General features: G+C 39.3%; 1 protein-coding gene and 1 long non-coding RNA gene across 4 annotated transcripts; one reads left to right on the top strand and one right to left on the bottom strand.

Moving 5' to 3' along the window:
- Nucleotides 1–6,345: 6,345 nt before the first annotated feature.
- LOC148715002 (uncharacterized) lies at nt 6,346–10,335 on the bottom strand. 2 transcript variants are annotated; one of them, XR_016399674.1, is made up of 3 exons: nt 10,058–10,335; nt 9,436–9,689; nt 6,346–6,628 (listed from the first exon to the last, which is right to left on the bottom strand). It is a non-coding gene; the product is annotated as an uncharacterized LOC148715002 (long non-coding RNA). The 2 variants fall into 2 exon arrangements; XR_016399672.1 differs by lacking the exons at nt 9,436–9,689; nt 10,058–10,335 and adding an exon at nt 6,731–6,940.
- Nucleotides 10,336–13,589: 3,254 nt separating this feature from the next.
- On the top strand, nt 13,590–26,884 carry LOC103722528 (putative LRR receptor-like serine/threonine-protein kinase At1g56130). Of its 2 annotated transcripts, XM_039114475.2 has the most exons (24): nt 13,590–13,922; nt 14,458–14,641; nt 16,553–16,624; nt 17,110–17,181; nt 17,279–17,350; nt 17,791–17,862; nt 17,963–18,034; nt 18,114–18,179; nt 18,809–18,880; nt 19,108–19,179; nt 19,274–19,345; nt 19,485–19,556; nt 19,698–19,763; nt 20,044–20,109; nt 21,240–21,284; nt 21,377–21,441; nt 21,516–21,895; nt 22,553–22,754; nt 22,837–23,004; nt 23,099–23,217; nt 24,974–25,184; nt 25,327–25,558; nt 25,727–25,877; nt 26,250–26,884. In XM_039114475.2, exons 1-24 carry the CDS (start codon nt 13,799–13,801, stop codon nt 26,646–26,648), a joined length of 3,126 nt encoding a protein of 1,041 aa, XP_038970403.2. In that variant the 5' UTR covers nt 13,590–13,798; the 3' UTR covers nt 26,649–26,884. The 2 variants fall into 2 exon arrangements, with proteins under 2 accessions (XP_038970403.2, XP_088573386.1); XM_088717260.1 differs by lacking the exon at nt 17,791–17,862 and having other exon boundaries at nt 13,680–13,922.
- The last annotated feature ends 686 nt before the right edge of the window (nt 26,885–27,570 follow it).

Genomic DNA, 27,570 nt, shown 5'->3' with positions numbered 1-27,570 from the left:
TGAGAAAGGCTATTGTATGTTGTCAAACATGTACCTCTTTTTTTTTTCTTACCTTTTTGAGATGTATAGATGGGACCTCAGTTAAAAAGTTTGAGTGTTTTTTTTTTTTTTGAATTCTATTAATTCCATCTTGAAGGTAAACTAGGGTTAGGTAACCCTTAATAAAGATAGAGGTCCCTTGTTGGTAAAAACCATCCTAGGTTTATTATAGCAATGAACAACCAATGCTTAATTAATTCTATTTTTCTCCTAATAATTTTTAATTATTCCCTTTACGTGGACTGTAAGGTTGTTCATGAGAAAGAACATAGCGGCATTTTCTCTAATATCCAATTTTGTTGAAATGGGTAATCTTGGAAGTACAATCCCAGCTTTTGGGTAGTTGCTTGTGGTCTTGTCTTTTAATTATTTATTTTTCATTTGTAAATTTTTAGATGATAACAGTAGAATTAGCTCTTTCAAGGAAATATAATGTAATACTAGTGATATTCTTTAGAAATGGTTCAACAAGAAGGCTGTTTAGCCTTAAATTTTCTTTTTCTTTTACTTGTGTTTTGTTTTTGCTTTCTTAGGGAATCAAATTGGTGGGAATCCACAATCTTCAATGCAATTCAATATGATGAGTGAGTTAGCTGCCTATTAAAATGGTTGCTAATGACATCACCACCCTTCATCACAAAAATCTACCGGTTTAAGTACTTAGTCTCTATTGTCGGAGACCCCACCATCTTCGCTTGCATGGCTACCATAACAATCCAACCAACCTTAGCTCAACTGGCTGGCATCCCCCTTCACTTCGGAGAGGTATATGGTTCAAGTCAAGGTGGTGGCATCCATCTTTATTTCTCCCAATATATATACATATATATATATATATATATATATATGAGAGAAATAAAGATTTAGTTAGTTTTATTGGTTAAATTAATAAAATAGGTTAGGAGGATTACATGTTCCTTATATACAAAAATAAAGATTGATATACTTGCAGCTATGGGTGAAGAAGAAATGACCCACTAGTGAATGTCAAACCAAGCTCCTCATCTTATTAGGCAAACAATGCTACTCTGGCTAGCAAACAAGGTATATCCCAGTTTCTCATGGGCTCCATGTGGGGGACACGGGCTCCCCTATCAGATATTGTCCGGTTCCGGAGCTTCACGCAAGCGTCCTTCATCCCTCTCCGGTTTTGTTTTCCACCCAAAACGCGTCTGCAGGATTTGGAGACACCCGCCTTATATGCCCAGGCTTTGGAACGAGTCTTTCCGATGTGGGACTATTGAGCCTCACACCCTTTCCACCATCGGACAAGAGCCGTCCTCGGCTCTGTTAAGCTAACAGTAGTAAGCCAAATTATTAGATTTTTGACAGAAAACACAGTAATCAAAACTAAAACTCCAGAACAACTCGCAGAAACTATGTCTATGTAGTAGTTTCTGCCGAAAAACTCAGTAATCAAGGTATATGGTAGTGTAGTAGTTCATGTGTCAGCTGTGTTACGATCATCTGTTACAAAATTGAAGGGTTATGAGGGCATTGAGCTAAAGAGCTTGCATAAAATGACCTGGATTGGCTTGATTGAATTTTTATTAATTCAATCTAAGAAGGCGAATCAAAAACTAGAATTCTTCCAGTATTCGACGTTCTGGCTTGAGGTTATCCTCAGCACAAAGGGGGGCATGAGCAGCGAACATGGTGAGTTACAACTGTTCTTGCAGAACATCATTTATTTTTTTTTTTTTTTTTTGAGAAACATCATTTAGTTAGGTTCTTATATAAAACAATGGTTATTTTCAAGTGAACTTAATTTAATATTTAAAAATAACGTGAGGTATAACTATTTAATATTTGTGCTGTTAACCTAAATAAAATCATGATCTTCTAGCCAGTTATTCCGTCTAAAGACCAAAAAAGAGGGCGAGGAATTGCTTGTGCTCTGTCCATGGAGAGGGATGGAATTGCCATTCCGCCAGTTTTGGGGGTGGTTCTATATACACCCCCCCTATTGCTCAGGACACCCCCCAAAAATTAAAAAAAAATTAAATACTCTCTACACCCCCCCATTTGCTAAGGACACCCCTAAAAAATTAAAAATTCCTAAATTACCCCCCACCCTCCCCACCCCCTCATCTAAATTGCTCTCTACACCCCCCAAACCCCCCCCCCACCCCGCTCTTCCCCTCCAAAACACCCGCCGGCTTCTCCCTTCCGCCCAAAAAACCTCGCCTCAAGCACCTCGCCGGCGGCCAAACCCCCTCCGTCTCCCTTTGAACTGTTCCGCCCAAAGCACCTCGGCAACGCCCAAAACCCCCCCGTTCCCCCTTCTCCCTCTCGTCGCCGGCATTCTCCCGATCTCCGACCACCTCGCCGGCTTCTCCCGGAACCACCTCGCCGGCTTCTCCCGGAACCACCTCCCCGGCCATCTCCCGAGCAACGAGCACCTCGCCGGCGCCTCCACGACCACCTCGAGGTAGCTCCCCCCCCCCCCCCCCCCCCCCCCGCCGGCATTTTTTTTTTTTTTCACGGTTCGTGCTCCGTTCGGCACTGGATCGCCGAACAAAAGGCTTCTGTTCGGCTGAACAGTGCCGAACAGAAGCCTTCTGTCCGGCACTGTGCAGCCGAACAGAAGGGTTCTGTCCGGCTCTGTGCAGCCGAACAGAAGCCTTCTGTTCGGCACTATGCAGCCGAACAGAAGGCTTCTGGTGCCAAATCGCGTGCCGTGCTGAATTTTGTGCCGAACAGATCCTCTCATTTATGTATGCAATTGAATTATTTTCTTTGATATAGCCTAACATTGAATTTCTATATTTTCAGACATGGATTCCGGTCCCTTCAGAGTTAGACCTACGGCGTCAGCTAGGAGACGTCGTGCTAGGATTGCTTCTCCCGAGCCTGCTCATATGCCATCGCCCTCTCCTGAGTCAGAGCATGATGATATGCCCGCTAGGGGCGAAGACGATGAGTCCGTTGGACCATGTCCAGGAGGTCCAGAGGATGAGTCCGTCCTGATCAGTTTCAGGACGCATATAGCAGCTTCCATCTGGAGGCAACAGGTATTATTTATTTGTTATAGCATTATATTTTGTTTATTGATGTTTTATAAAGTAGTAGTAATTATACATTTATATTACAGGAACGGGCTCCACTAAAGTGCATGAACCATACTGCCAAGGTTGGTGAATGGAAGTGGTGGTCTTCAAACCAACCAAATACCAGGTTCAAAGCACTATTGAGGCAGTCGGGCCTCATAGAGTTAGTACAGTGCTCTTATCGATTCACCGATAAGATTCTGATTTCGGGCTTCGTAGAGAGATGGCAGCCCGAGACGAACACCTTCCATATACCATTTGGCGAGATCACTATCACGTTGGATGATGTATCCGCCATTTTAGGGATTCCTGTCGCAGGTGCCTCAGTAGCAGTTGCTCCTGAGAGGATGAGTGATCGGGATGCTGAGGAGCTACTTGTGGAGTTGTTGGGGGTGTCAGCTGGAGACGCGTGTCAGGAGGTACTGTCATCGCACGGTCAGTCTGTGAGGATGGAGTGGCTGAGGACTCAGTTTCACTCTGTATCTGATAGAGACGGCCAGCAGAGGATAGAGTGTGCAGCACGAGCCTATTTGTTATTTTTGTTAGGCTGCACACTCTTTGCTGATAAGAGTGGGACCAGGGTGCCTATAGCGTATCTGTGTTTACTGCGGGATCTGGATAGGGTGAGCACATATGCCTGGGGTACAGCTGCCTTAGCATATTTGTATCGGCAGTTGGGGATTGCGTCGAGGTCATCAGTGAGACAGATCAATGGTTATATGACGCTTCTGCAGGCATGGATTTATGAGCATTTTCCAGCACTCAGTCCTCACCCGTCGCTTGAGTATACTGATGGCAGTCCCCGCGTGCACCGCTGGATGCCCGGTACTCCATCCCGTACCACGATGGACCATTTAGTGGTTCTACGTGAGTCATTGGACCTTTTGAGCATCGATGAGGTACGTATCATATTACCATTTGCTTGTGTTTGTCAGTACTTTTAATATGCGATATAGTATAAAACTGAAATGGACCTTTTGTTTTGCAGGTTATTTGGGATCCCCATCATCGGCTTCGGGGAGATCGCCCATATGTTGATATCGCATTTTTTAGTGGCTCCATCAAGTGCCTTGATATCGTAGAACCCTATCATCCAGAAAGGGTTCTTAGACAATTTGGTCGTATTCAGACCATCCCTCGAGCGCCACTAGCCCCTACGCGAGCCAACAGAGGTTCCACAGCAGGCTCGTACCGGATACATTACTCCTATATGGATCAGCTTTGGGAGCGGTGGGAGGACCACGTGCTGAGCCAGGCGAGCAGGAGCCACCCAGTTACCCGGCCATCAGACAGCTGTTGACCCCCTAATGGATTTTGATGAATACAAAACACTAGAGTATAATTCCATTTATCTTAACAATTTAATTGAGAAATTCATGTGTTTTATTAAGAATATTGTTAAGAAATGTCTAGGCAAGTTCCCATAATTTTTATGAATTTATTGAAGAATTTTTTTTTGAGATGAAAGAAAAAGTTCAGGGACAGCCGAGACGTCTCCTGATAGTCTCAGAGACGTCTCTGGCACAAACAAGAAGAACTGGCACACTTGGAGACGTCCCCGGCACCTGCCGAGTCGTCCCCACGACAGCGGAGTCGACTCTCTCAGTGGCGGCAGAAAGGCAGTTTTCAAGAGATATGCGCGAGACGTCCCCACAGCAAGCAGAGTCGTCCCCACAAATAAAAAGGAGACTTCCCGAGTCGTCCCCAAGATAGCGGAGACGGCTCTCTCAGGGTTTTCCAGAGAATGATTTTTTCGGTGATAAGGCAGCGGAGACGTCCCCTGAAAGAGCGGAGTCGGCTCTCTCAGGGAATTCCAGAGGACATGTTTTTCGGAGATAAAGAAGCGGAGTCGACCCCGAGACAGCGGAGTCGTCCCCATTCAAAAAGTGCAAACAAGCAGAGTCATCCCCGTAAAGTGCCGAGTCGACCCCAGACAACGTAAAAAGTAAAATCTTGTAGCCGAGACGTCTCTCGTTGAAGCGGAGACGTCCCCGGAACGCCTGGGACGCGACTGACAACTTTTACAGGTTTGGTTTGAATTTCAAATCTCTTTTACTTTATCTCTAACGGCTATATTTGCTTTTTGGGCTATAAAAGGGAGCTCTTAAGTGCTTCAAAACAACTTTTCACCAACCCAAAAGCTAGATCATTTAAGAGAGAAGCAAGAGAGAGAAGTTCAAGGGAGTGAGTGCATTCAAGTGAAGAAATCAAGTGCTTTCAAGCTTCCCAAGTGATTTCAAGCTCAACCACTCTCTTCCGCTCGTGCATTCAAAGCTCACACTCAAATCTACGCGATCCACATCGGAAGAATCACCATTTCCCACGCTTCCAACGGCAAAAGGATTCTTCCGGGTTCTATTGTTCATCATTGCCATATTTGCTTTTCTAGAGCTTTTCTTTTCTGTGTAAACTCTTTCATTGTGGTGCTTGTTCCAGTCAAGGGACGTGGAACAAGGGAAAGGCGTCCCAAGCCTAAGTGAAATTGGGGGTGTTAGGGTTTGTTGTGAGCCCGGTGTAAAACAACGAGTTAGGTAGTGAACTCGCAAAACTACCGTACTGTAATCTTGGATTATAGTGAAAATTCCCAAAGGTGATTTGGGGAGTGGATGTAGGAGCAGTGGAAGCTCCGAACCACTATAAAACCTTGTGTTTGCGATTGACCTTTCTCATTCCTCCTTCTTTACTTTAGTGCATATATTTGTGTGTTTTATTTTTAATTAGGCGAAAAGTTTTAAAACACCCAATTCACCCCCTTCTTGGGTGACCATCTCTGGGCAACAACAGCGTACCGGGATACATGGAGTGGTATCTCCGTATCACGCACGTTGCAGTTCAGCCTCCTCATCTGCGCTCGAGTACTCATTCTGGAGATAGGGGAGGTCATGATGATGCTGACATGCACCGGCGGCGTATTGCAGATGCACTCGGTATCAGTACCGACATTGTACGGATGGGTCCCTCAGAGGCTACGTCACTAGGTGCCGGGCACCTATTTCATGCTATTTGTCAGATGCATCAGTTACTTCTGGGTGATGAGCCTAGCCCGAGTACAGCACCCTCTCATTCGGATCCAGCACCCTCTCATTCGGACGTACAGCAGTACACGCGTCGACGACGGCGTCATAGGGATTGATGATGGAGCCTTTATTTTGATATTAATGAAAAATATATATTTTTGGTACATTTACGTGTAATCTTTGTAAAGCCTGGCCCGTTCTATTTTACACAAATATAATAGTGCACATAACAATCAATCTAACAATGCGAAGACAGATATTTTTTGATTTATATTGATGATGGAGTTTCACAGTACATGACTCTAAGAGCCCAAAAAAATTTACAACTTTCAAAAATTGTACATATATAAACAATCAATCTAACTCTACTGTCTCGCTAATTATAACATTAGGTGAGATGCTCTCTTTGAACTGTTGAATCCGGGCTTCATATGAATTTTCCCATCCGGTAGCACAAGGAAGATGATATTTTCGCCAGTTGGTCGCTACTGGCGGAACGGGATGTCCCGGCAACAAGAACACCTTCAAAATTAGAAATAAGAAAATATTAATAGCTACAAAATTATAAATAAGCAAAATTAAATAAGCAAAATTAAATATTCGCAAGTGTTGTGAACGTAGTACCTCAACAAAATGATTTCCATTTACGAATCCGATAGCGATATCTTTGCGGGATAGAAGAGGTACTGGCACAGAACGGAGAGGTAGGAAGGTCAGACATTGTTGCAACGAGAGATGGTATAGGACAACATTATAGCAGGATGCTATAAGATGACCCATGTCCGGCATAGTCATCCATCTGTCATATGGTGGACAATCATCATAATATGATAATGCATGAGTGATCTCAGCAATCGTCCCTTCCACACCATAAAATGTGCGATAGTGGTCCGAATGACATTGCAACTCTTGCAATAAATCCTTCCTAACACGCACCCAGTCATCTTCTCCAAATCCCAGTAAGTCAGCTATTGCCCTAAATCCGCAATTCCCATCAGCTTTTACATCCTTGATATGCTGGATGTATGGTCTCAAGGCAGAAGGAATAGCATCAATATAGATAATGGGCGTATGTGACTGGGCTCTAGTACGAAAAACCTGCAAATAATATCAAATGATAGAAAATATGTAACAATGGCAGAAATATCCAAATAGTTATCCGTCTCAGCACATTCCGTACCGGCACGGCACGGCACGTCCCGACATGTCCCGTATCGGCACATCTCGGCACGGCACGTACCGACATGTCCCGTATCGGCACATCTCGGCACGGCACATCCCGTATCGGCACATCTCGGCACGGCACGTCCCGAAATGTCCCGTATCGGCACATCTCGGCACGGCACGTCCCGACATGTCCCATATCGGCACATCACATACCGGCATGGCACGGACCGTCCCGTAGACGTTGTGATACCTATTGTAAGGAAATAAATATTTGGTACTTACCTTTTGCTTGGGCCGCCTCTTTTGAATCTGAGTAGATGGATTGCGGATGGTAACTTTCTCAACACCAGGTGAATAACTATCCTGTCCAGATAGAACCAACTCAAACGCAGACGGGTCACGTCGAGTAGACGTATCAACCTTCATTGAAGCGCGCCCACGTGAACCGGTCTTCCGTTTTGCAGGCTCTAAAAGAGGTGTACTATCTGGACTTGCAATCTCTCGTAACTTCTTGATCATCTGCAATTGAGAAGCCCCATCTAACTTCTTGAATCGTAGCGCAATCAAATCTAACTCTGCATCACAACTCAACTGAATTGGCTGCACGGGGGGGGTAGGCAGAATATCAAGTTTCCTCCAATGAGGATCTATGCAGTCGAGAGGAATGGGCCGACCTTCCACCCTGTACCGCGCAATCTGGTGAGCACATGGTATACCATGTGTGCGTTGAATAGCGCACCCACAATTTGAATCATCAAACCCAACTGAATTGGCTCGTTTCGATTGGGCGAGGACATGATTTAACGCACTTATAGATATGAAACCTCGCAACTCTTTGAATTCAGCTGGCTTGAAGTTGTGCTGCACTACCAATAAACTCTTCTCCAATGAGGCTTTAACGGAGCTGTGCTGCAACTCAATCAATCCATGTATTCTAGTCCAAGATGACTCGAAACTTCCTTGGCTTGATCCAAGCTGCTTTTTGAGCTTTGCATGTGCACTCTCGACCCTAGTAAACAAATGAAAGTTAGATATAACAATTGAGGCAAATTAAAATTAAATGAGTCTTTATTTGTGATACCTATTTGTCGTCACATTTCCGTAGTGCCTGCATGTATCCGTCCACGCCGCAACAAATCTTTCCTTATATTTGCTCAGCCAAGTATCTGACACATACTGTAGTGCATCTGGATAGGTACCGAACTCTCTCTGCAGTGCACTCCAGCGATCATTATACTCGTCTTCCGTGGAGGACAGCACTAGTACATTCCAACTCATAATTAAATTATCCCATTTCTCCTTCAATTCGAAAAATTTTTTGCACTTGGCCAAAACATTCCTACTAATATGCCATCTACATAATAAATGTCTAGCAGTAGGAAATACTCTATGAATTGCATTCATCAAAGCCAAGTCTCTATCTGTAACAATCAACTCAGGCAAAACATCATCAGCTATGACACTGCGCAATCTCTCTAATGCCCAAGTATAGCTTTCTTCCCGCTCAGAATTTAAGTATACAAAAGCAATTGAAAATGTCATGTCAGTAGATGTCACCCCCACAATGTCTAAGAGCGGAAGACGATACCTATTCGTCTTGTACGTGCAATCCATTATCAACACACGGGAAAATGCACGGAACAAATCAATGCTGCCAGGGTGTGCCCAAAATAAGTCATGCACAACATCCGTATTAGTACAATTCCTATGCCACTCAATATATTTAGCCTCTGATAATTTACCTAATAGATGTTGCATTTCAGACCTCCCGGCTTTCTCTACAACCTTAAACCGTTGACGTACATTGTAGATAGTCTTGATAGTCGTAACATTGAGGGCATCTCTTTCCTTCAATGTGGATAATATGTCCTTTGGACGAACCAAACTCTTCGATATATCCACTAACAATTCCGTCTCCTGCTCAGATAATCTCCCTGCATATGAGTGTCCCTCCAGATTCTCTGCAGCGGGATGATTGTGCACTCCACATACGACCAGTAATATCCAATCATCCGCAGTATCCAATTTCTTTCCTCTTAATGCAAAAGGGCATCCACACTTCTTTGTCCCACAGGCAGTCTTTATTCGCTTTTCTTTTTTGGTTCGGTACGTCCCACCCCTCTCACAACCTAACGTAATTCTGGGTTTCTTAGAAATTGTACCTGCATCGGATGATTTGATTACAACAACAAAACCATTTCGCCTCCCAGCTTCACGACACCAATTACACAAGTCCTCTCTACTCTTGAAGATCTATACATTAAACAATTTATGTAAGTACACAGTTGTAAAAATAGCTCGCTAAACTAATACAAAATTGCACAATACATTATAATACCTCATAAGTTGTAAATTCGCTTGTGTAATCCAGTACAAATTCTGATCCAATTATACTCGATTCGGTTGTAGCATAGCCCTACATATAAAATAATTTATCACCAAGAATTAATGAATCAGAGGATCTGTTCGGCACAAAATTCAGCACGGCACGCGATTTGGCACCAGAAGCCTTCTGTTCGGCTGCACAGTGCCGAACAGAAGGCTTCTGTTCGGCTGCACAGAGCCGGACAGAAGCCTTCTGTTCGGCTGCACAGTGCCGGACAGAAGCCTTCTGTTCGGCACTGTGCAGCCGAACAGAAGGCTTCTGTTCGGTTGAGGGTTGCCGAACAGAAGGCTTCTGTTCGGCACTGTTCAGCCGAACAGAAGCCTTTTGTTCGGCGATCCAGTGCCGAACGGAGCACGAACCGTGAAAAAAAAAATTTCGAAACAAGGTGGAACACGTACCTTTGCGGCCGATTCTTCGTCCCAAATCACTAGTTGCTTGTCCATGCTTCGAATGGGGCTTAAATCTCCTTCAAAGATCGCCTAAACGATGTAAATGGATCGAGGGGTTTAAGGGGGGGTTTGAGGGGTGTTTTTTTTTTTCTTTTCAAAACGAAACGGAGGAGGAGGAAGGGGGGTGTACTAAGAAAATTTCAAGGGCAATATGGTAATTACACTAAAGGTTAGTTTGGGTTTTTTTTTTTTGGTTTTTGGGGGGTGTCCTTAGCAATAGGGGGGGTGTATATAGAACCACCCCAGTTTTGGGCCTCCATAGCCTTCCTAGTTACCATTTTGCCCCTAACTCTCCTTCAATCCCACTCTCCTTATTTTTTTTTAAAATATTTAAATAATAAATAAAGAATATATAAGTAATAAATATTATTATTATTTAATATTATAAGTTAATAATATTGATGTTGTTAATTATTGATAAAATTAAATTACCAATATTATTTCTTATAATTTAATAAAATAATATTACTAATGCAATATTATTTTATATTAATATAAAATATTTAAAATATTTATATATTTAAATGTTAATATTATAATAATATTAATAATTACTAAAAATTGTCAAGGTGCAATTTTTTACAAATGGTGGAAATGTAGTTTTATCTAGATAAAAATAAACACTACTTATCTCCTCAATTTATTTTCCCAAACTTGTCTATCCAACCAAACACAAAAAAATTTATTCCATAAAATAGTCTTATTCCTCAGGTAACTTTTCCTTATTCCTCCAAAATTTATTCTAAAACCAAATGCAGCCCTAGATTTATACCTTTTCCTAGTTCTTTACTAGGTGATCACTGGTTTGATAAGTAATTCAGTCAGAGCCTTCAATATTTAATTGCAAATATTTATTTAGTCTAGGTTGGCACCCATCTGGCTTGACTTTTTGCCAATCATGGAGTGGGGCCGCACCTGCATTAGGAAAAGGAGGCCTTCTCAGGTCGCTAAAATTAAAGGCCTAGGGGCTCCATAGAAGTTAATGGGCGAAAGTAGCTTGAAAAATTCATTCCTCATGGCTCCATATTGATAGACAACTTGGGTGGTTGCTTTGGGGGCCTAGGTCTCCTACTGTACGTGGGTTTAAAGTTGCATTTGTCTTGATATTTCTATGGTTAGCAAAGCCTCCGCTATTTTATCAAATAAGAGGAATTTCTAAAGTTTGGTTACATGCATTGATTGGCACATCACACTAGGGGCTTATTGCCTTTCAACTGATCAAGGCTTCAAATATTGAATACTTCTTTAGAAAAAAGGAGTTATATGATGGATTTTGGTAAGTCAACACAATTAGGATCATATTATCCTTCAATTTAGGAGAATCACAAATGTGCTCAACACTATTATGAAGCAAAATCTAAACTATTGTTATTTGGAAATAAGGATATCAATCTAGTTTAACCTTTCTCTTATTTTTTTTGTTGGTAGTCTACTTGGTTTCTAATATAAAAATTATATGTGATTCACTTCTTTCAAGACAACCGAATGATTGATGATGCCGTATGTAAGAAAAGTCTCCATATTTTATGTTTTGAAAATCTTTAAAGGTTATATATCTCATTCTCATTTTATGCTTGATTTCTAATGATTGAAAATTTTATATCCATCCCTATTTTTTAATGACCTTTTCTTCTTTGTTGAACAGAGATTTTGATGACCATCTATCTATCTATTAAACAGAAATGGAAGAGAAAACTTGACCCCTTTTTAAAATTCAAAAAAAATAAAAAAAAATCTTAGAAAAACTGCACATCATGCAGGTATCATACTTGTTTTATATTTAGTCTCATGCCATGTACACTTACGCATTATTGTGTGGAAAATAGATATATATATATAAACATTACCGACTATTCAATGGTTGAACATTCGGTAAGACACCAAGACTAGACATAAAATGCTAATTATGTAAAAGTTGAATGTGAAATAATAGTCAAATAGAGAACAAGATGTTTAAGCTTCATTCAAAGGCTACATGGTCTGTACATATCTTTTAGTGGACATAAATTCAGTGTGATAGGGGTGGGATCCCAATGATAGTTGGAGCCAATTTAGATCTCAACTAGTTGAAGATATCATCAATGAACGAACTGATCTTATGAACCTACATCCTTCTAAATGGTGTGGGAGCCGGCCACAAGGGTGTAGGTTCCTAGATTGCCCGCCAAATCACCATTCAAACCACTGCTCCTGCATTTAGGATGGTAATTGGTGGAGAGATACATGGAGTTAACTGGCACAACATATCCTACATACTACACAATCTTAGAACGCCACATGAGGGCAAGTAGCCTAATACATATATGACAGGTGATCTAATATGATACTAGGCGATGCAATGGGCATGTTCGGATTGGGAATTATGCATGGCTCGGATCCGTTCAAATTTATTTTAAGTCACAGTGTTAGACCATGATCAAGTCCATCAACCAATTGGACAGTGTTGGGAAAGATATTAGTGAGAGGATTCTATCTGAATAGAGTGGGGAAGAGTGTCCTAAGAGGTATCTCACAAAGTCCATTGAGCTTCCAAAACTTGTTTCATGTATATTCCCAATTTCATGATGAATCCTGTTCCAAAATGGTTGGAGGGAATTTATCTCCTTGTGCCAGAGTTTTGAACATCTTCTCTTAAGCTTCTATCAGGTTAATAGCATGATTTTTTTGTAATAATTCCTATGCACTTTTTTTCTCCTTGGGCCGGGTCATTCTTGAGGGACCCTCATCCCCATTTGGTTAGAAGGGATTAGTTTATAAACATTTGGTTAGAAGGGATTCGTTTATAAGCATTTGGTTAGAAGGGATTGGTTTATAAGAGATAAATCCTTGACTCCGAGTCTAGTAGATTGAGATGGCAGACAAGGTGGTTGATTGATAAGGACTTGTCCATTGACACACCTATCAGCTGAGAATCTTCGCAGGGATTTTTCAAAAGACGTCATTTCACAAATGAGAACATCGAGACTTATCCTGCCCATAATGCACCACCACCCCAAGTCTTTGCCTTCATGATCATTGACTGCTGAGAATTGAACTTGCAACAATAAAAAGAAAGTTCTTCCATTTAGGTTTATTGGGTCAGGATAATCTTATCCGTACCCTATTCAATTTCTAAACTAGCTAACCTTAATGCAATGCAATAATTTTGTCCGTAACACAAGGGAACTCGAGCAAACTCCACGTAATCTAATATCGAATTCGATCGAGTTAGCTTGACCTACATCAACTTGCTTCAAGTGAGGGCTAGGTTGAGTTGAGAAAAATGCCGGTCAAATATCAATCATATGATGTCATGAGGAAAACAAGCCAAAATTGAAATAGGTAGCTTGATATTTTGAAACTAAATCCAACGACCCCCAAGGCAACATCAAGGGTTCGGCTGCGTTGGTTTTCCTTTACTCGGTCCAAGTTTCATTGCTCCGTATCACGACCGTACCATAAGGTAACGTAATCATGAGAGAGAGAGAGAGAGGGGAGTACAGGGTAGAGTTTTAAAAGCTGACGCTACGAGGATGTAAGCAACCAACAACCCACTCTTCTCTCCCCACCGCTTCTCCCCCCTCTCTCTCTCGCTCTCTCAACCTTTATAAATTGAAGAGGATGCTACCAAGACAAATTAAGGGGCCAAGAATCCTCCAAGCATTTTAATTTTGCCACTCCTCTGGGAAACTCCGAGAGAGAGAGAGAGAGATGGTGATGGTGCCAAAGAAAGCTTCAGACGTCTTTTCTTTACCAGCTTTTCTTCTTAGCATTCTTTATCTCTTCCTCCTTGTTGAGAGATCCAGAGCTAAAGCTACAACCGTCCCATCCGAAGGTATGCATGCCAACTCAAAGAAATAAAACTGCAAGAACCATCGAATACTTCTCTTTTTTTTAGATCAAAAACGATCTAACACCTCTCAAGTAGAAAAAAAGGATTTCTTGTCTATTTATTCTCCATTGTTAGTAGAGAAAAAATTTCTGTGAGGAGAGAAAAAAACACTTGAGATTGCAAGAGAATTTCTTATTATTCTTTTTTTTGGTACATGAATATCTTATTATTCTTGGGTAGATATTGTTTCGTGTCAAGATTTTCATTGGTAAAATGTTTGCCTTTCTAAACCGACGTGGCGCTTCGCGAATCTCCGACCGCAGTGAACTTAACCAATTACTTTGTGCCAAATTCGACCGGTGAATTGTTTAGGCCGTGTGAAAAAAACGCGTGCAAAAGGAAATCTAAAGTAGATAAACAAATAGTTTTGCTCGACCTACCACGCTGGTTCATGGGAAAAACGTGTTCCGAAGATCAGATAGTGTACGTGCGTTGTTGCTGATGTGGATTTTGTCTCTTTTTTTTTGTGGCGTTGCAGTCGAGGCGTTGAACGCGATACTGGGAAGGTGGGGGCTGAAGGAGTCGGCGAAATGGAACATCAGCGGCGAGCCATGCAGCGGCGCCGCCATCGACTCCACCGATTTTGACGGCTCCGACTTCAACCCGGCGGTCAAATGTGACTGCAGCTACAACAATAAGACCACCTGCCACATCACCAAGCTGTATGCCCAAACATCTCTCTCTTTAGGAACCTAAGTTAGTTCAGCAAATTTGTCTAAACAAGTGTGTTGGAGTAAAAATTTTTGGATATCCTAAAATATGGGTAATTTTTAAGGAAATTAATCTGATTTTTTTTTGCAAAATCAATAATCAAATGGATTTTTATACAAAATATCCTTGAAGATTTTTTTTTGGAATAAGATAAAATAGTCCCTGCAATTATTCTGTGGTTGCTTATGCTGGTCTTCATAATTTCAATGAGTGGTCTATTCCATGCATTCAAAAAAAAAAAAAACTACCAGCTTTTGGAAGAATTTGGAACAAAATCAAGAATATTCCTTACTCTCTTCTTATTGTTTGATTTTTATTGAGGTTCTTATTATTTATCCTTTATCTTTTTTTAACTGAACTTGTTCTCTTTTCCAAGATGTAAATTCTTTTATCTTTATTAATAAAAGCTGGGTGGCTTCTTTTAGCCTCCCATTATCATCAAAAAAAAAAAACTTGTTCTCATAAATAAAGATAAGAATACAGCAATATGCTTTAGGATTATAACTTAAGCTATGATCAGCCCAAGATATTTGAATAAAAGAATTCATGATATTAGTTGATAGTTGGATGAGAGGGACTATTCTAGGACTTCTATCCCATTAGAAACAAGTAAGATTCTATTTTACTTTTTTATAAGAAAAAATGAATTATGTTGGAAAGATCAAAATGCCTCGGGTCATCTTCATCGACAAAGAACATGATGAGTGGGGAAGTTATATTGGAGTTAAGCGTGGGCAAGTGTATACTAGTGTTGGTTAAAGTCAGGCTGAACTGAGAGCACTTCTGATTCTTCAAGCCTGACACTCCATACATGAGGGCTTGTTGTTTGCTAGGTAAATATCATAGAAAAGTTGGTCAACTTTTCATTGACCAATTTACCCATGTTCTCATCTTTTTTTAGGTGGGTAAGTTATTTTTTCATAGGTAGCATTTGCTCATAAAATAGGAGGACAGTCTTAACCACTTAGGAGGTGAGCCAATCATTTCTCCATCAGCCGGTAAAATATATTTTTTTAATTTTATTCCTAGAATACCCTAAACCCTATAATATATTATAAATAATATATATAATATAATATAATATTATTGAATATAATAATATTTATATAATAAATGATATTATGAAAAAAATGGATAGATCTTAGCAACTTATCTAGGAAAGTAGTAACGCAAAGAAATATGAGTAACAGACTTTGAATCTACTTTCCAATGCATAAAATAATATAGGTAAATTATTTTCTTATCTAAATGTTGCTTGAGAAATACTTATCCAGAAAAATATAGATTTCTAAGTTTAGTTTTTTACCCTTTAAAGAAGAACGGGCCCGAAATGTTACTGTTTGTCAACCAACATTCAACAATGGACCTCTTCCATTTAGAGGAAGATATGAGGGTTTGGACAAAAGAGTGTAGTGTGGTATGCCATACCGTACCAAACTGAACAGTTCGGGGCATATAGTATAGTACCAGTACGTGGTACATGAGGCGTACTGATACTTGGTACACCAAATCGGCTTCCATACTAAGCGTACCAACACAGTGACAAAGTGGCACCGGTATGGGGCCTGATATCGAGACGACATACCTTGGTGTGACTACTGAACTATTGCCCAATTAACAACTTATCTTCTTCCCATAAAGATAGCTGATAGCGAATCAAGTAATCTAATTGATTTATGTAGAGCTACTACATTTAACTAGTTTGCATAAAAAAATCTGGAAAATTAGCATCTAGATTTGTCGAGGACTCTTGTTTAAGATGTATTAGGGAGCAAACTGCTTCATTCTCCAAATTAACAGTTTGCTTTGTTTTTGCTATAACACTCTTTTATGCTTATTTTTGTTAACATGTTTGTATGCAGGAAAGTATATGCCATCGATGTGGTAGGCACAATCCCGGAGGAGCTGCAAAACTTGACGTACCTTAACAATTTGTATGGCCACTCACTATCTCAAACTTCCAATTAAATTAAAGGGATGATTTTTTTAAGAAATGCTAGATCCACAAGTTGGTGTGGGTAAAAGTTGTAACATGAACATCTAATATTTCTCGAATAGCATGTGCATTAGTTGTGCTAGTTACATTCAGAAGGTCTATGACATCATCAATTTGGTGTGGACCTTACAGAAAAATCAGGGACATGCTAGGTGTGCATCGTATGTATATGACTTGACTTGCATCTAAGAAAGTGTTTAGATCTGGCATTCCTCAAGTGCCCTTACATGTTAAATGAATCTGACACTATATGCTAGTGTTAAATCAAATTTTAAGTGAGAAAATGTTAATACTCTATTCAGATGATCTACTGCTACACCACAGTGAGAATAAGAAAATGAAATACCTAAGGAACCATAAGAAAGTATTTAGCTGGCATTTGTGTCATTTCTAGCGATTTTGATAGGATGACAATTTTTGCAGGATTTTGTCTCAGAACTACTTGACTGGTACGTTACCAGCATTTATTGGGAATTTGACCGAGTTGCAATACTTGTAAGATCAGTGACAAGCTTATTTGAAGTAGTGATTTCTTAAAGCATCTATGCTTTCCCTGTTGTCCTCACCATAGTTTCCATTTCTTCATCACCAGGACTGTTGGTACAAATGCATTATCAGGGACTATTCCAAAGGAGCTTGGAAAGCTTCAAAAGCTCATCTCATTGTAAGAAACAAGCAACAAATTATTAATGCTTTTATTGTTCAATTTATACTGGTCAGATAGCAAGTTACTAATATAACACTTAGTCTTAATAATTTTGTTGCATGTAGATCTTTTCTTTGTTGGTTGAGATGTCTGAACTTTGTGTTTCTAACTACTCCTAGACGATGACATAGAACAACATGTTTCATGTAATATCTGTAAGAAGAATATCAATAAGCAAAACAGGTTATGGACAAATTTTGAAGAGATATTCTCTTCTTCTTGTTGAGAAATATGGTACCACCTCCAGGGTTCAAACCCTGGAGCTCTCCAAGTAGAGAGGGGTGCCATGACAAGGAGGGAAGCCAATGGTATACTGCACTGTTTCATGATATTAAATTGTTTTGGCATGAAAATGGTGACAAAGAATAAGGCATTTGATTTTGCGTAAACTTCTGCAGGAGCATAGGTACCAATAACTTCAGTGGTTCGCTCCCCTCTGAGCTCGGGAACTTGACCAATCTCCAGCAATTGTTAGCTTCTGATTACCTTTAAGCACCATGTTTTATGTTTGTAAATGGAAAACTATTAACATGGGCCTTATGATTTATGGCTTTATGCTTTCTTGAACAGGTACATAAATAGTTGTGGACTAGGTGGTGAGTTCCCATCGACTGTATCAAGTCTCAAGAACTTGCAGACTTTGTAAGTCTCATATACTATGTGTGCAAAAATTGGCTATACAAATTCAAATTGGCCTCCGCTAATTTTGTTGTAATTTCAGGTGGGCATCAGACAATAATTTCACGGGCAAAATACCAGACTTCAGCGAGACAAACTTAACCACTTTGTAAGATTAAGAAATGATATTTCATTGGATGCCCTTGAAATCTGATATCAATTTGTTTCATTTGATGTCTATATCATATTTCTTGTGATGTTGCAAGTCCATGTTTTCTTTTTCTTCTTTTTTTTGTTTTCTCTGCCTCACAAGAGAGAGGGGGGGCAATGAGAGGAAGGGAGGGCGGAACCTACCCAAATTTTTTGAAAAAAAACAAGAAAAAGTAATAGCAAGCCTCAAGGAGGCAAAAGGAAGACTCATTTTATATTTATTGTGCTATACCAGTATCTATAAATTCATCAACATATATGTTCTTCAACTAGGTTGTTGTTGAGAGCAAGGTTCACCTATACTTATGTGCAAAGGGGAGCCGAAAATGAGCTGAAAGATTTCATCAAATGACATATTACATATTTAGATGTATTGTTAAATTGCAAACGGGGTCATGTGAAAGACTTCTTATGCTTCATTGGTGAAAAAAAGCAACAAAAAATTGTCACATATTACATTTCGCATTTGTAGTTAATTTTTTGATTTTTTGGAAGCCGCAGGAAGTAACATTGCCTATGAAACATATTGTTGTCCTGATATACAATAAATTTTCCTTTTAGCCACTAATTCTTGAATCTTCATTATAGGAGGATGCAAGGCAACTCTTTTGAAGGCCCGATCCCTTCAAGTTTTTCTAGTCTCACGAGTTTGACAGATTTGTAAGTTATTTCATCTACTTCTAGTTCTGTTAGCTCTCAGCAATATATTAGATTAATTTGTGATCCATAGTATAAGCTGATGTGATGTCTTAGTAGCATCACTGTGAAAATGCTTTCAAATGATGCCAACAACATATAGTCATTATACATTGATCGACTTGATATGCATCCACACCTTTGTTGAAACATGCTTACTTCATTCATGATCTATATATGTGGCAATGCAGACGGCTAGGTGACATATCAAATGGAAGCTCAACTTTAGCATTTATCAGTAATTTAACATCCTTAACCAACTTGTAAGTTCATGCATCTCAACTGCACAATTTGCTATCATGTTTCATTTCGTTCTATGCCATTCTGTCGGTAAACATCATTATATAATGTTTACAGAGTCTTGAGGAATAGCAGGATATCTGATTCTATTCCATCGGACTTTTCCCGCTACACTAGTTTGCTAATATTGTAAGTCGGCTACAATCATGTGTTATTCATATTGATGACTTGTGTTAAATTGACGATATCTTCTATATATGAGTTCATATAATTCAGTCTGTGTACTAATAACAAATCTATTTGTTCTTTTCTAAATTTACTTCAATAGGGATCTGAGCTTTAACAATTTGACAGGCCAACTTCCTCAAGCTCTCTTCAATTTGAGTTTGCTCAGCTACTTGTAAGGAAAATAGATGTCTTCATTTAAAAATTATATACATACACTTGTTCCTAAAAAAATGCCTACCCTATGGAGTTTTTTTCCTTGTTCATTTCTTAACAAAAAAGTCCTGTTTTATTCTTTTAATGTCTTCTCTTGCAGATTTCTTGGGAACAATAGCCTCTCTGGTAGCTTGCCTGCCAGCAAAAGCACCTCACTTCTTAATGTGTATGTTCATCTAATTCTTCTTAATTTACATACAAATCTGATTATAACAAAATCTTTCAATCCTTCTTATCCTATTTCAGATCCTTATCTTCCATTTAAATTGTTTAGTGTTTACGATATTATGCACAGAAGAATGTTCATCTGATTGAATTCTTTAAGCATATTATTTTATGATTCCTTCAATAATTTAGACTAATGTTACTTGATGACTTTACAATACGCTTTCTTTTCTTTTTGCTGTTTTCATGCTGTTGATGACAAATTGTGTCTTTCCTTGCAGAGACCTATCATATAATCAACTGTCAGGAAGCTTTCCTTCTTGGGTTAGCCAACAAAATTTGAATCTGTATGTTGGAAAAGCAGAAAACTTCTCTCTTTTACTATATAGTCATAATACAATGTTTAAAAGTATCAATTGCAGCTTAATCATTCTTGAAGGACCAGGATACTTTCTCTTTCTGTACATGGTATCGGATATTCTCGAGTATATTGTGAAGAAGCAGGACTGAGATGATATGAACAATCTGACCAAACATCGAGAGTAGAGTCTAGATCTAAATTTGGCTCCATATGCGTGACCTCACAATAAACAATTCAATCGTAGAACGATAACTTCATATCATCAAGATCGTTCTTCTATAATTAGAAACAGCTTTATTCTAATCTAGACCACTTAGGATGCCAAAATACCCCATCTAGGTGATACCTGCCACACTGATGTGAGTTGTAGTTTGGAGAGGCAACAGAAAGGAGAAGTTGGAGGGTAAGGATGCCTGTCAACCCCCTCAATCCTTCTGAATTTGGAACAGCCAAATCCATTTAAAATAGTGATTTCTGTTAGTCCAAAAATCTTGCAATTGTGAGCACCATGATCTCAAAAAGTTCCTTCAATATTTCTTTCTTGGTTCAAACTATACATACATACACACATGCACACACACACACACATATATATATAGCTAGACTTAGCTATACTCACTCAGATCTAATCATATGTCTAGTTTGACATCAATGATCCAAGCCATTGAATGTGATCACAACCAAATTACATAATTTTTGGATTTTAAGTAGTTTCGAGGTAGTTGATCACAACCAACTATTCGAATCATCAATGTTGAATCCTCGTATCCAATGCGGACCTTACCAAATCTGAATGGAGATCTATTCAAGTAAAACCAAGTTCAGCTGAAAATATACACATACATATATATGCACACATAGATACACATGTATGTATGTATGTATGTATATACGTATGTGTGTGCATATATCTGTGTGTGTGCACGCACGCACATGTGTGTGCATGTGTATATACAGACATACTCTTGCCTCAGCAGCGGGGACAAGGCATTTAACTAATATTATTTGTGATCACTTAGGTAGTAGTTGCGACACTACCTCCTTGTTTTTAGAATATGATTTCTTCCACATGTCGTAGTACCACTGATTGTGAACTCCCTTTGTTGTATCATACAGGAACTTGGTGGCCAACAACTTTGTGGTTGATAGTTCTAATAGCAGGTACCTACCACTGATAAAATAACCATTAGAACTTCTGCAGCACTAAATCTTTTGTCTTCTGAAGTGTTGCCATTGCATTGTTATGTCTACAGTGTTTTACCTTCAGGATTGAATTGTCTTCAGCAAGATATACCTTGCAATCGTGGATCACCAATTTGTAAGTTGCTCTTATTGCTTTTTTATCATTAGTTGCTGCCTAAAAATAATTATTTTTCATCCACTGGTTTGCAGATTCTTCCTTTGCTATAACGTGTGGTGGTAATAAAACCATAACATCCTCTGATGGAACTGTGTATGAAATAGACCGCAAATCTCTCACATCGGCATCTTATTACGTAACTGACGCAAATAATTGGGCAGTTAGCAATGTTGGAACTTTTATGGACGCCTCGACTGCTGATTATATACTGGACAGTGCATCTCAGTTCTCAAACACTCTAGAATCAGAGCTGTACCAGTCTGCAAGGCTATCTCCATCATCATTAAGATACTATGGTCTTGGGCTTGAGAATGGAAATTACACTATAAAGTTGAATTTTGCCGAGACACAAATCCTCAATCCACCTACTTGGAAAAGTGTTGGGAGGAGAGTTTTTGATATCTATATACAGGTAAGTGTGCTCAAATCTTTTGTGTTTCAAATATTGTTTCAAATATACACTAATAATGAGATCATATCAGCATGATTTAAATAATGAAAGCAACAATAATAATAGACTTCTTATGCGCAACTGCTTAACATTGTAGTATGGTGTCCTGGAACTCATGAAAACTTTATAGGAATAGTTATCTTTCTAATGATGTCTTCATAGATGGATGATTCAGCTGTTCAGTAGCTCCAGGGTAAAAAACAAAAGTAATGTATGTGTCACTAATTTAGGAAGCATGGGTCTTTCTACAAATATCACTTTAATATATTAGATTAAACTTTTGATTATGAAATTACCTACTTTTTATCAGCTGTATATTCTCCTTGAAGCATGGCTCATATTATGGCTGTTAGTCAATTCTAGCACATGAATGATCGAAAAATGTATTAGCTAAACTGATAGATTGGATAAGCAAAGATGGAGTTTTCTCAATCATCAGTGCAGCATTTTATAGCATTACTTAGTTCCCACTAACCTACCAAGTAGACATACTTAAAGTATCATAAAAATCAATGCTTATCAACATAAGCGATTACAAATCTCGATATATGCCATCTCTGTCTTGTGAATGGTTACACGAATTAATATCTGAGTGTGTGAATTTTTCTTTTATTTCAGGGTAATCTAAAAGAGAAGGACTTTGATATTAGAAAGGAAGCTGGGGAGAGATCCGTTAAAGCCGTCGTGAAAGAGTTCACTGCACCAGTGACAAATAACTTTCTAGAAATCCATTTCTTTTGGTCTGGAAAGGGTACATGCTGTGTGCCAACTCAAGGCTACTATGGCTCATCCATATCAGCTATTAGCGTATCTCCTTCCGGTAATTACAAACACTCAAATTTAATAATTAATTATTAGTAAAATGTCCATATCAGCTTCTTATTTCTGAATTTACTGTCCAGACTTCACCCCTACTGTTAGTAATAAACCACCATCTACTCATTCAACAAATAAGAGGACAGGTCTGATCGTTGGCATTGCAGCTGGTGCTGTGGCTTTAGTCCTATTTACTCTTCTTGTCATGTTTATATATAGACAGAGGAGAAGATTAGGCATGGATGATGATGAAGGTGCAACTTCTTTCAATAGTCTTCAGAGATATATTGACTAATACTAGAAGTGAACTGAAGATGGTTATAACTTGTTTCTTCCTTTATAATGCAGATCTGCTAGAAATTAGTGCCAGACCAGACACTTTCACCTATATGGAACTGAAAACTGCTACAGAAAATTTCAGTCCTGCTAATAAGCTAGGAGAGGGAGGATTTGGTCCTGTGTTTAAGGTGAGTAACAGTCCACGACATCTTTCTTTTTTCTTTTTTTTCCCTTTTTCTTTCCTTTTAAAGAACATTGATGATAGTGCCACAACTCATATCAAAGAAATAATGCAAGAATTACCTATCAGAGACACTAGGAGACACTTTCTGATATTTGAACATGGAACCTCCTCCAAACAAAAGAAGGGTGCGCAACCTATAACGAACCAGGAAATCATCCAGGTGGACATTGAAAAATGTTAGCCGGAAGTTATTATTTGGGATTCTTTGTCCTACTTACATACCCAAGATTTCACTAGGACACGACTAATACGGAACTAAATTCAAGCCAACATGGAACCTCACATGCTCTCCCTGTTTAAGTCTTGATGTTTAAGACTTGATATCTTCACCAAGGGAGGGCCCAAGGTGTTAGCAATCCAGCCCTAAGACAAGAACGGGATAATTAAATAAATGATTACCACTGAGGAGATTCGAACTCGTGACCTCAAGCAAACCTGAGCTTTGATACCATGTTAACTAATTGACCCTAAAAGCTTACTCTGATAGTAGGATGGGCCCATGTGTATTTAGGGCCACCTAAAGTCATTTGCCTACCTGATGTTGGACTATCCCATTCTCCAACATATGGGCCTGTATTGCAATGTCCTCTAGTCGTGCATGGGCCACAGGCTTAGTCAGCTTTGATACCATTTGTAAAGACTCAGGATTTCACCCAAAAAAAACTAGCTAGGAATTGTCAATTGGGATCTTTGGCCTATTTAAGTACCCTAAATCTTCCCAATATATTAAGGATGTAGGACTAAACACTTTATAAACCAATTTGTGTCTATAAACCAATTTATTTCCATGACTCCATGTCAGTGTACATATAATGCATGTCAAATAGCATTTTTTGTTTTGCACAGCAGAAATATGTATAGTGATATGGTCATGGCCAACAACTTTCAAACTCAGAGAGATGATATCTAGTTATGTACAAAATCAACTATCCATGTATCCATAATTTGGAATATGATGATTAAAGATCCATAAACTAGAAAATAAGTCTGTGAAAAAGGTCTAGTGCCAAGTTGCCAATAGTTGTAATCTCAGCTGGTAGGCATGCCAACTTTCCATTGGAGAAGTACCAGATTCAATCTTGGATGGTGGCTGACAACCACCGAATTGCTCAATATTTATATACGGAGCCTAACATAAGCATGCATGTAAACGAGCATCAGAATTTAACATGCATACCTTGGCAAGATCCATGTCTCCTGATCAATAGATTATCATGGGAAGCACTTAGCATCCATGAGATTTTTAATTTAGTAACTTCATGAATCCTTCTATATTAAAGAAGATATCATTCCTTAATGGAATGTACATATCAGGCTTATTCTTATTGGAATGAACTTATCAGACTTTTTGTATCTTTTAATTTCCAAAAAGCTTCTCGAAATTTTATTGCTGCACCTTTGCAGGAATATATGGGTTTGTTTGAAACCTCTTGTTTCTAAAATAGTGACGTCATTGACTGATACATTAATACTAAATTGACGGAACATTACCATGACCATTGAGCAGGGATAAGTTAGTTCAAGCACAATACAGTTGCAACATTATACCTTATATTTTTCATCAAAAAATTATCATGGCCCGAAACTGGGCGGCATGGAGGAAAAGGATTCATGTAGCCGGCCCCTACTAGTGTGGGGTTAAGGCTTAGTTGAATTGAGTTGAGGAATTTTTCCTCAAAAAATTATATAATATTTTGCAGGGTATACTTTCTGATGGAAGAATTGTTGCGGTGAAGCAATTATCGGTAGCATCTCGCCAAGGAAAGCGCCAATTCATGACAGAAATTGCAACTATATCTGCAGTGCAGCACCGAAACCTTGTGAAGTTGTATGGTTGCTGTATCGAGGGAGGCAAGCGGCTCCTGGTCTATGAATACTTAGAAAACAGGAGCCTGGATCAGGCACTCTTTGGTACAATTTAGTAGACACTCAAAATTCGTCTATTTTTCAGATGTAGAGTTCTTACACTATTCAGGAAATAAGGTGCACAATCTTTATTAACAAGGCACTGCAGACCCATTAAGTCATGCATTTGATTGTTGCTGCATTACAGGTGACAACAACTTGCACCTTGATTGGACCACTCGCTTCGAAATATGTTTGGGTGCAGCAAGAGGTCTAGCATATCTTCATGAGGAGTCAAGCGTGCGAATTGTACATAGAGATGTCAAAGCCAGCAATATTCTGCTTGATTCTGATCTCAACCCAAAAATATCAGATTTTGGTCTCGCAAAGCTTTATGATGATAAGATGACTCATATTAGCACAAGAGTTGCTGGTACAATGTAAGGATGCCTGCATCAGTACTGCTTAAATTGCTGGATTTCATCCGCATTCACTTGCTATCTATTGATCGCTATCTACTTAAATTAAGTGCACCGACAGAACATTCTGTTTCGATATCATTTCTAACATGAGTTATTACTATGGCGACTATTTTTTCTCTTTTTTAGTGGTTATCTTGCACCGGAGTATGCAATGAGAGGGCATCTCACAGAAAAAGCCGATGTCTTTGGATTTGGAGTCGTAGTTTTGGAGGTTCTCTCTGGAAGGCCTAATTCAGATCAGAGTCTTGAAGCAGAGAAAGTTTATCTCCTTGAATGGGTAGGTTGACAATTTTAAGCTACTTGCAAATCATATCAACTGCTGTCATGTTACTTTCAGGGTGACCTGTAGGTCTGTTTTTCTACCCTGTAGTTCCCATGTTGCTCCATCAATGATCATATATAGTCAGTTTGCAATCTAAATTAAATAATTCTCAGTTTGGTTAGCATTAATGACTTGGTATTGCTCCATGTAATTCTTTACATCAATCTGTTTTAGCCGAATTACCATTACAATCTAACTTTTTACTTGGTATTGTTTAACTTTGTGCATGGTGATAAATCATTTCCCAATCTGTGCATGTAAAAGATCAAAGGACACCATGCATGCATAGATATCGTCATATAATTCTTATCAATCTCTTTTCCATAGGCTTGGAATTTACGGGAGAACAGGCGCGAGCTGGAGATGGTGGACCCATGGTTATCATCATTCAATGAAGAAGAGGCCATCCGCATTATCAATGTAGCTCTTCTGTGCACTCAAGCATCGCCGATGCTACGCCCACCCATGTCAAGGGTGGTGGCCATGCTGGCAGGTGATGTTGAGGTCTGTGAAGTCACAACAAGGCCTGGTTATTTGACAGACTGGCAGTTCGATGATATCAGTAAAAATTTTGCAAGCAGGGGCTTTTCAAAGCACTCGATAATAAAATCTGAAAATATCCAGACCAACATACATTCAAACATAACCATGGTATCTGATACAGAGCACTTGCCTTCACCCTCGGACCCCCCTTTGTTGGATGAGATCATAAGCGAAGGAAGGTAGCAGCCGTTTGCAAGTAAATTCCACTACGCCACTTTTCATACTGCAATTATACATTACAATTATATCTTGTAAATACAGAAATCTAAAATGCCACTGAACCTCTGTGGACGAGGTTTTCTGATCTCTATTGCATTATGTCTTTCCTTTTTTTCCTTTCCTTTTTCTTTTTGCACTATAAGACAGATATTTTGTGAATTATTCTCATCCTGATATATGATGATCTTGTTTTGTCGATACATACATTAGGCTGGCTTTTCCTTTTACTAGGGTGGATCCTATTTAGTGGATTTCAATACGTTTTTGAGAAAAGAAGTTATATGGTGAATTCTTGTGATTAAACATGCTCATACAAAAGTGAAAATCCTTCAGATGAATTTATTAACAAAGGTGAAATTTTAGGCCTCTCAGCTGCCTGGCTTGTTCACCAGGTGATGCTGCATGGACCGATGCTGCCACGTAGCCTGAGGTCGGAGTCCAGGAGGATTATATGATTTATGTTTTGACAAAGGAGGGGGGGGGGGGGGGGGGGGGGGGGGGGCAGCCCACCCAGATGATCTCACTTGTTACATGAAATCCAGAACGAGTACAGTGGAGGGAAGAAAAAGAAAAGAAAAATAAGAGTACTAGAGGCACGCATGATCTCGGAGAATTGCAGCTTGGCTAAGATGGTGATACTGTGCTTGCCTGTTTGTCAGTAAGCACGCTACTCCAGTTACTGGAGTGCAATGGTTCTGTTTGATGGTGCTGAAAGTATTTTTGCAAGAGTGATCGAAGGATTTGGTTGTTATGCTCCTTCTGTATATCCACAATGTTGTGAATGCCAGTGATGTCTATTTCAAAGCTAGGTTGGGTTGGTCGCATTCGAATATTGGATAGGTGGATCCAGTAATAATCACTAATAATTTAGATACAAAAATATTTC

This window comes from Phoenix dactylifera, chromosome 1 (genome assembly GCF_051530095.1).
Source record: "Phoenix dactylifera cultivar Ajwa chromosome 1, Ajwa_hap1_PhDact_Kaust_v1.1, whole genome shotgun sequence".
Classification (NCBI taxonomy): Eukaryota; Viridiplantae; Streptophyta; class Magnoliopsida; order Arecales; family Arecaceae; genus Phoenix; species Phoenix dactylifera.
The sequence above is the reverse complement of the archived record's forward strand: the minus strand, read 5'-3'. Positions and strand labels throughout refer to the sequence as shown.

Coding starts and splice junctions, on each gene's coding strand:
- LOC103722528 (XM_039114475.2), top strand. CDS start 13,799: ATGGTGATGGTGCCAAAGAAAGCTTCAGACGTCTTTTCTTTACCAGCT. Junction 14,642..16,552: donor ACCTGCCACATCACCAAGCT/GTATGCCCAAAC, acceptor GTTTGTATGCAG/GAAAGTATATGCCATCGATG. Junction 21,285..21,376: donor GTTGATAGTTCTAATAGCAG/GTACCTACCACT, acceptor TTATGTCTACAG/TGTTTTACCTTCAGGATTGA.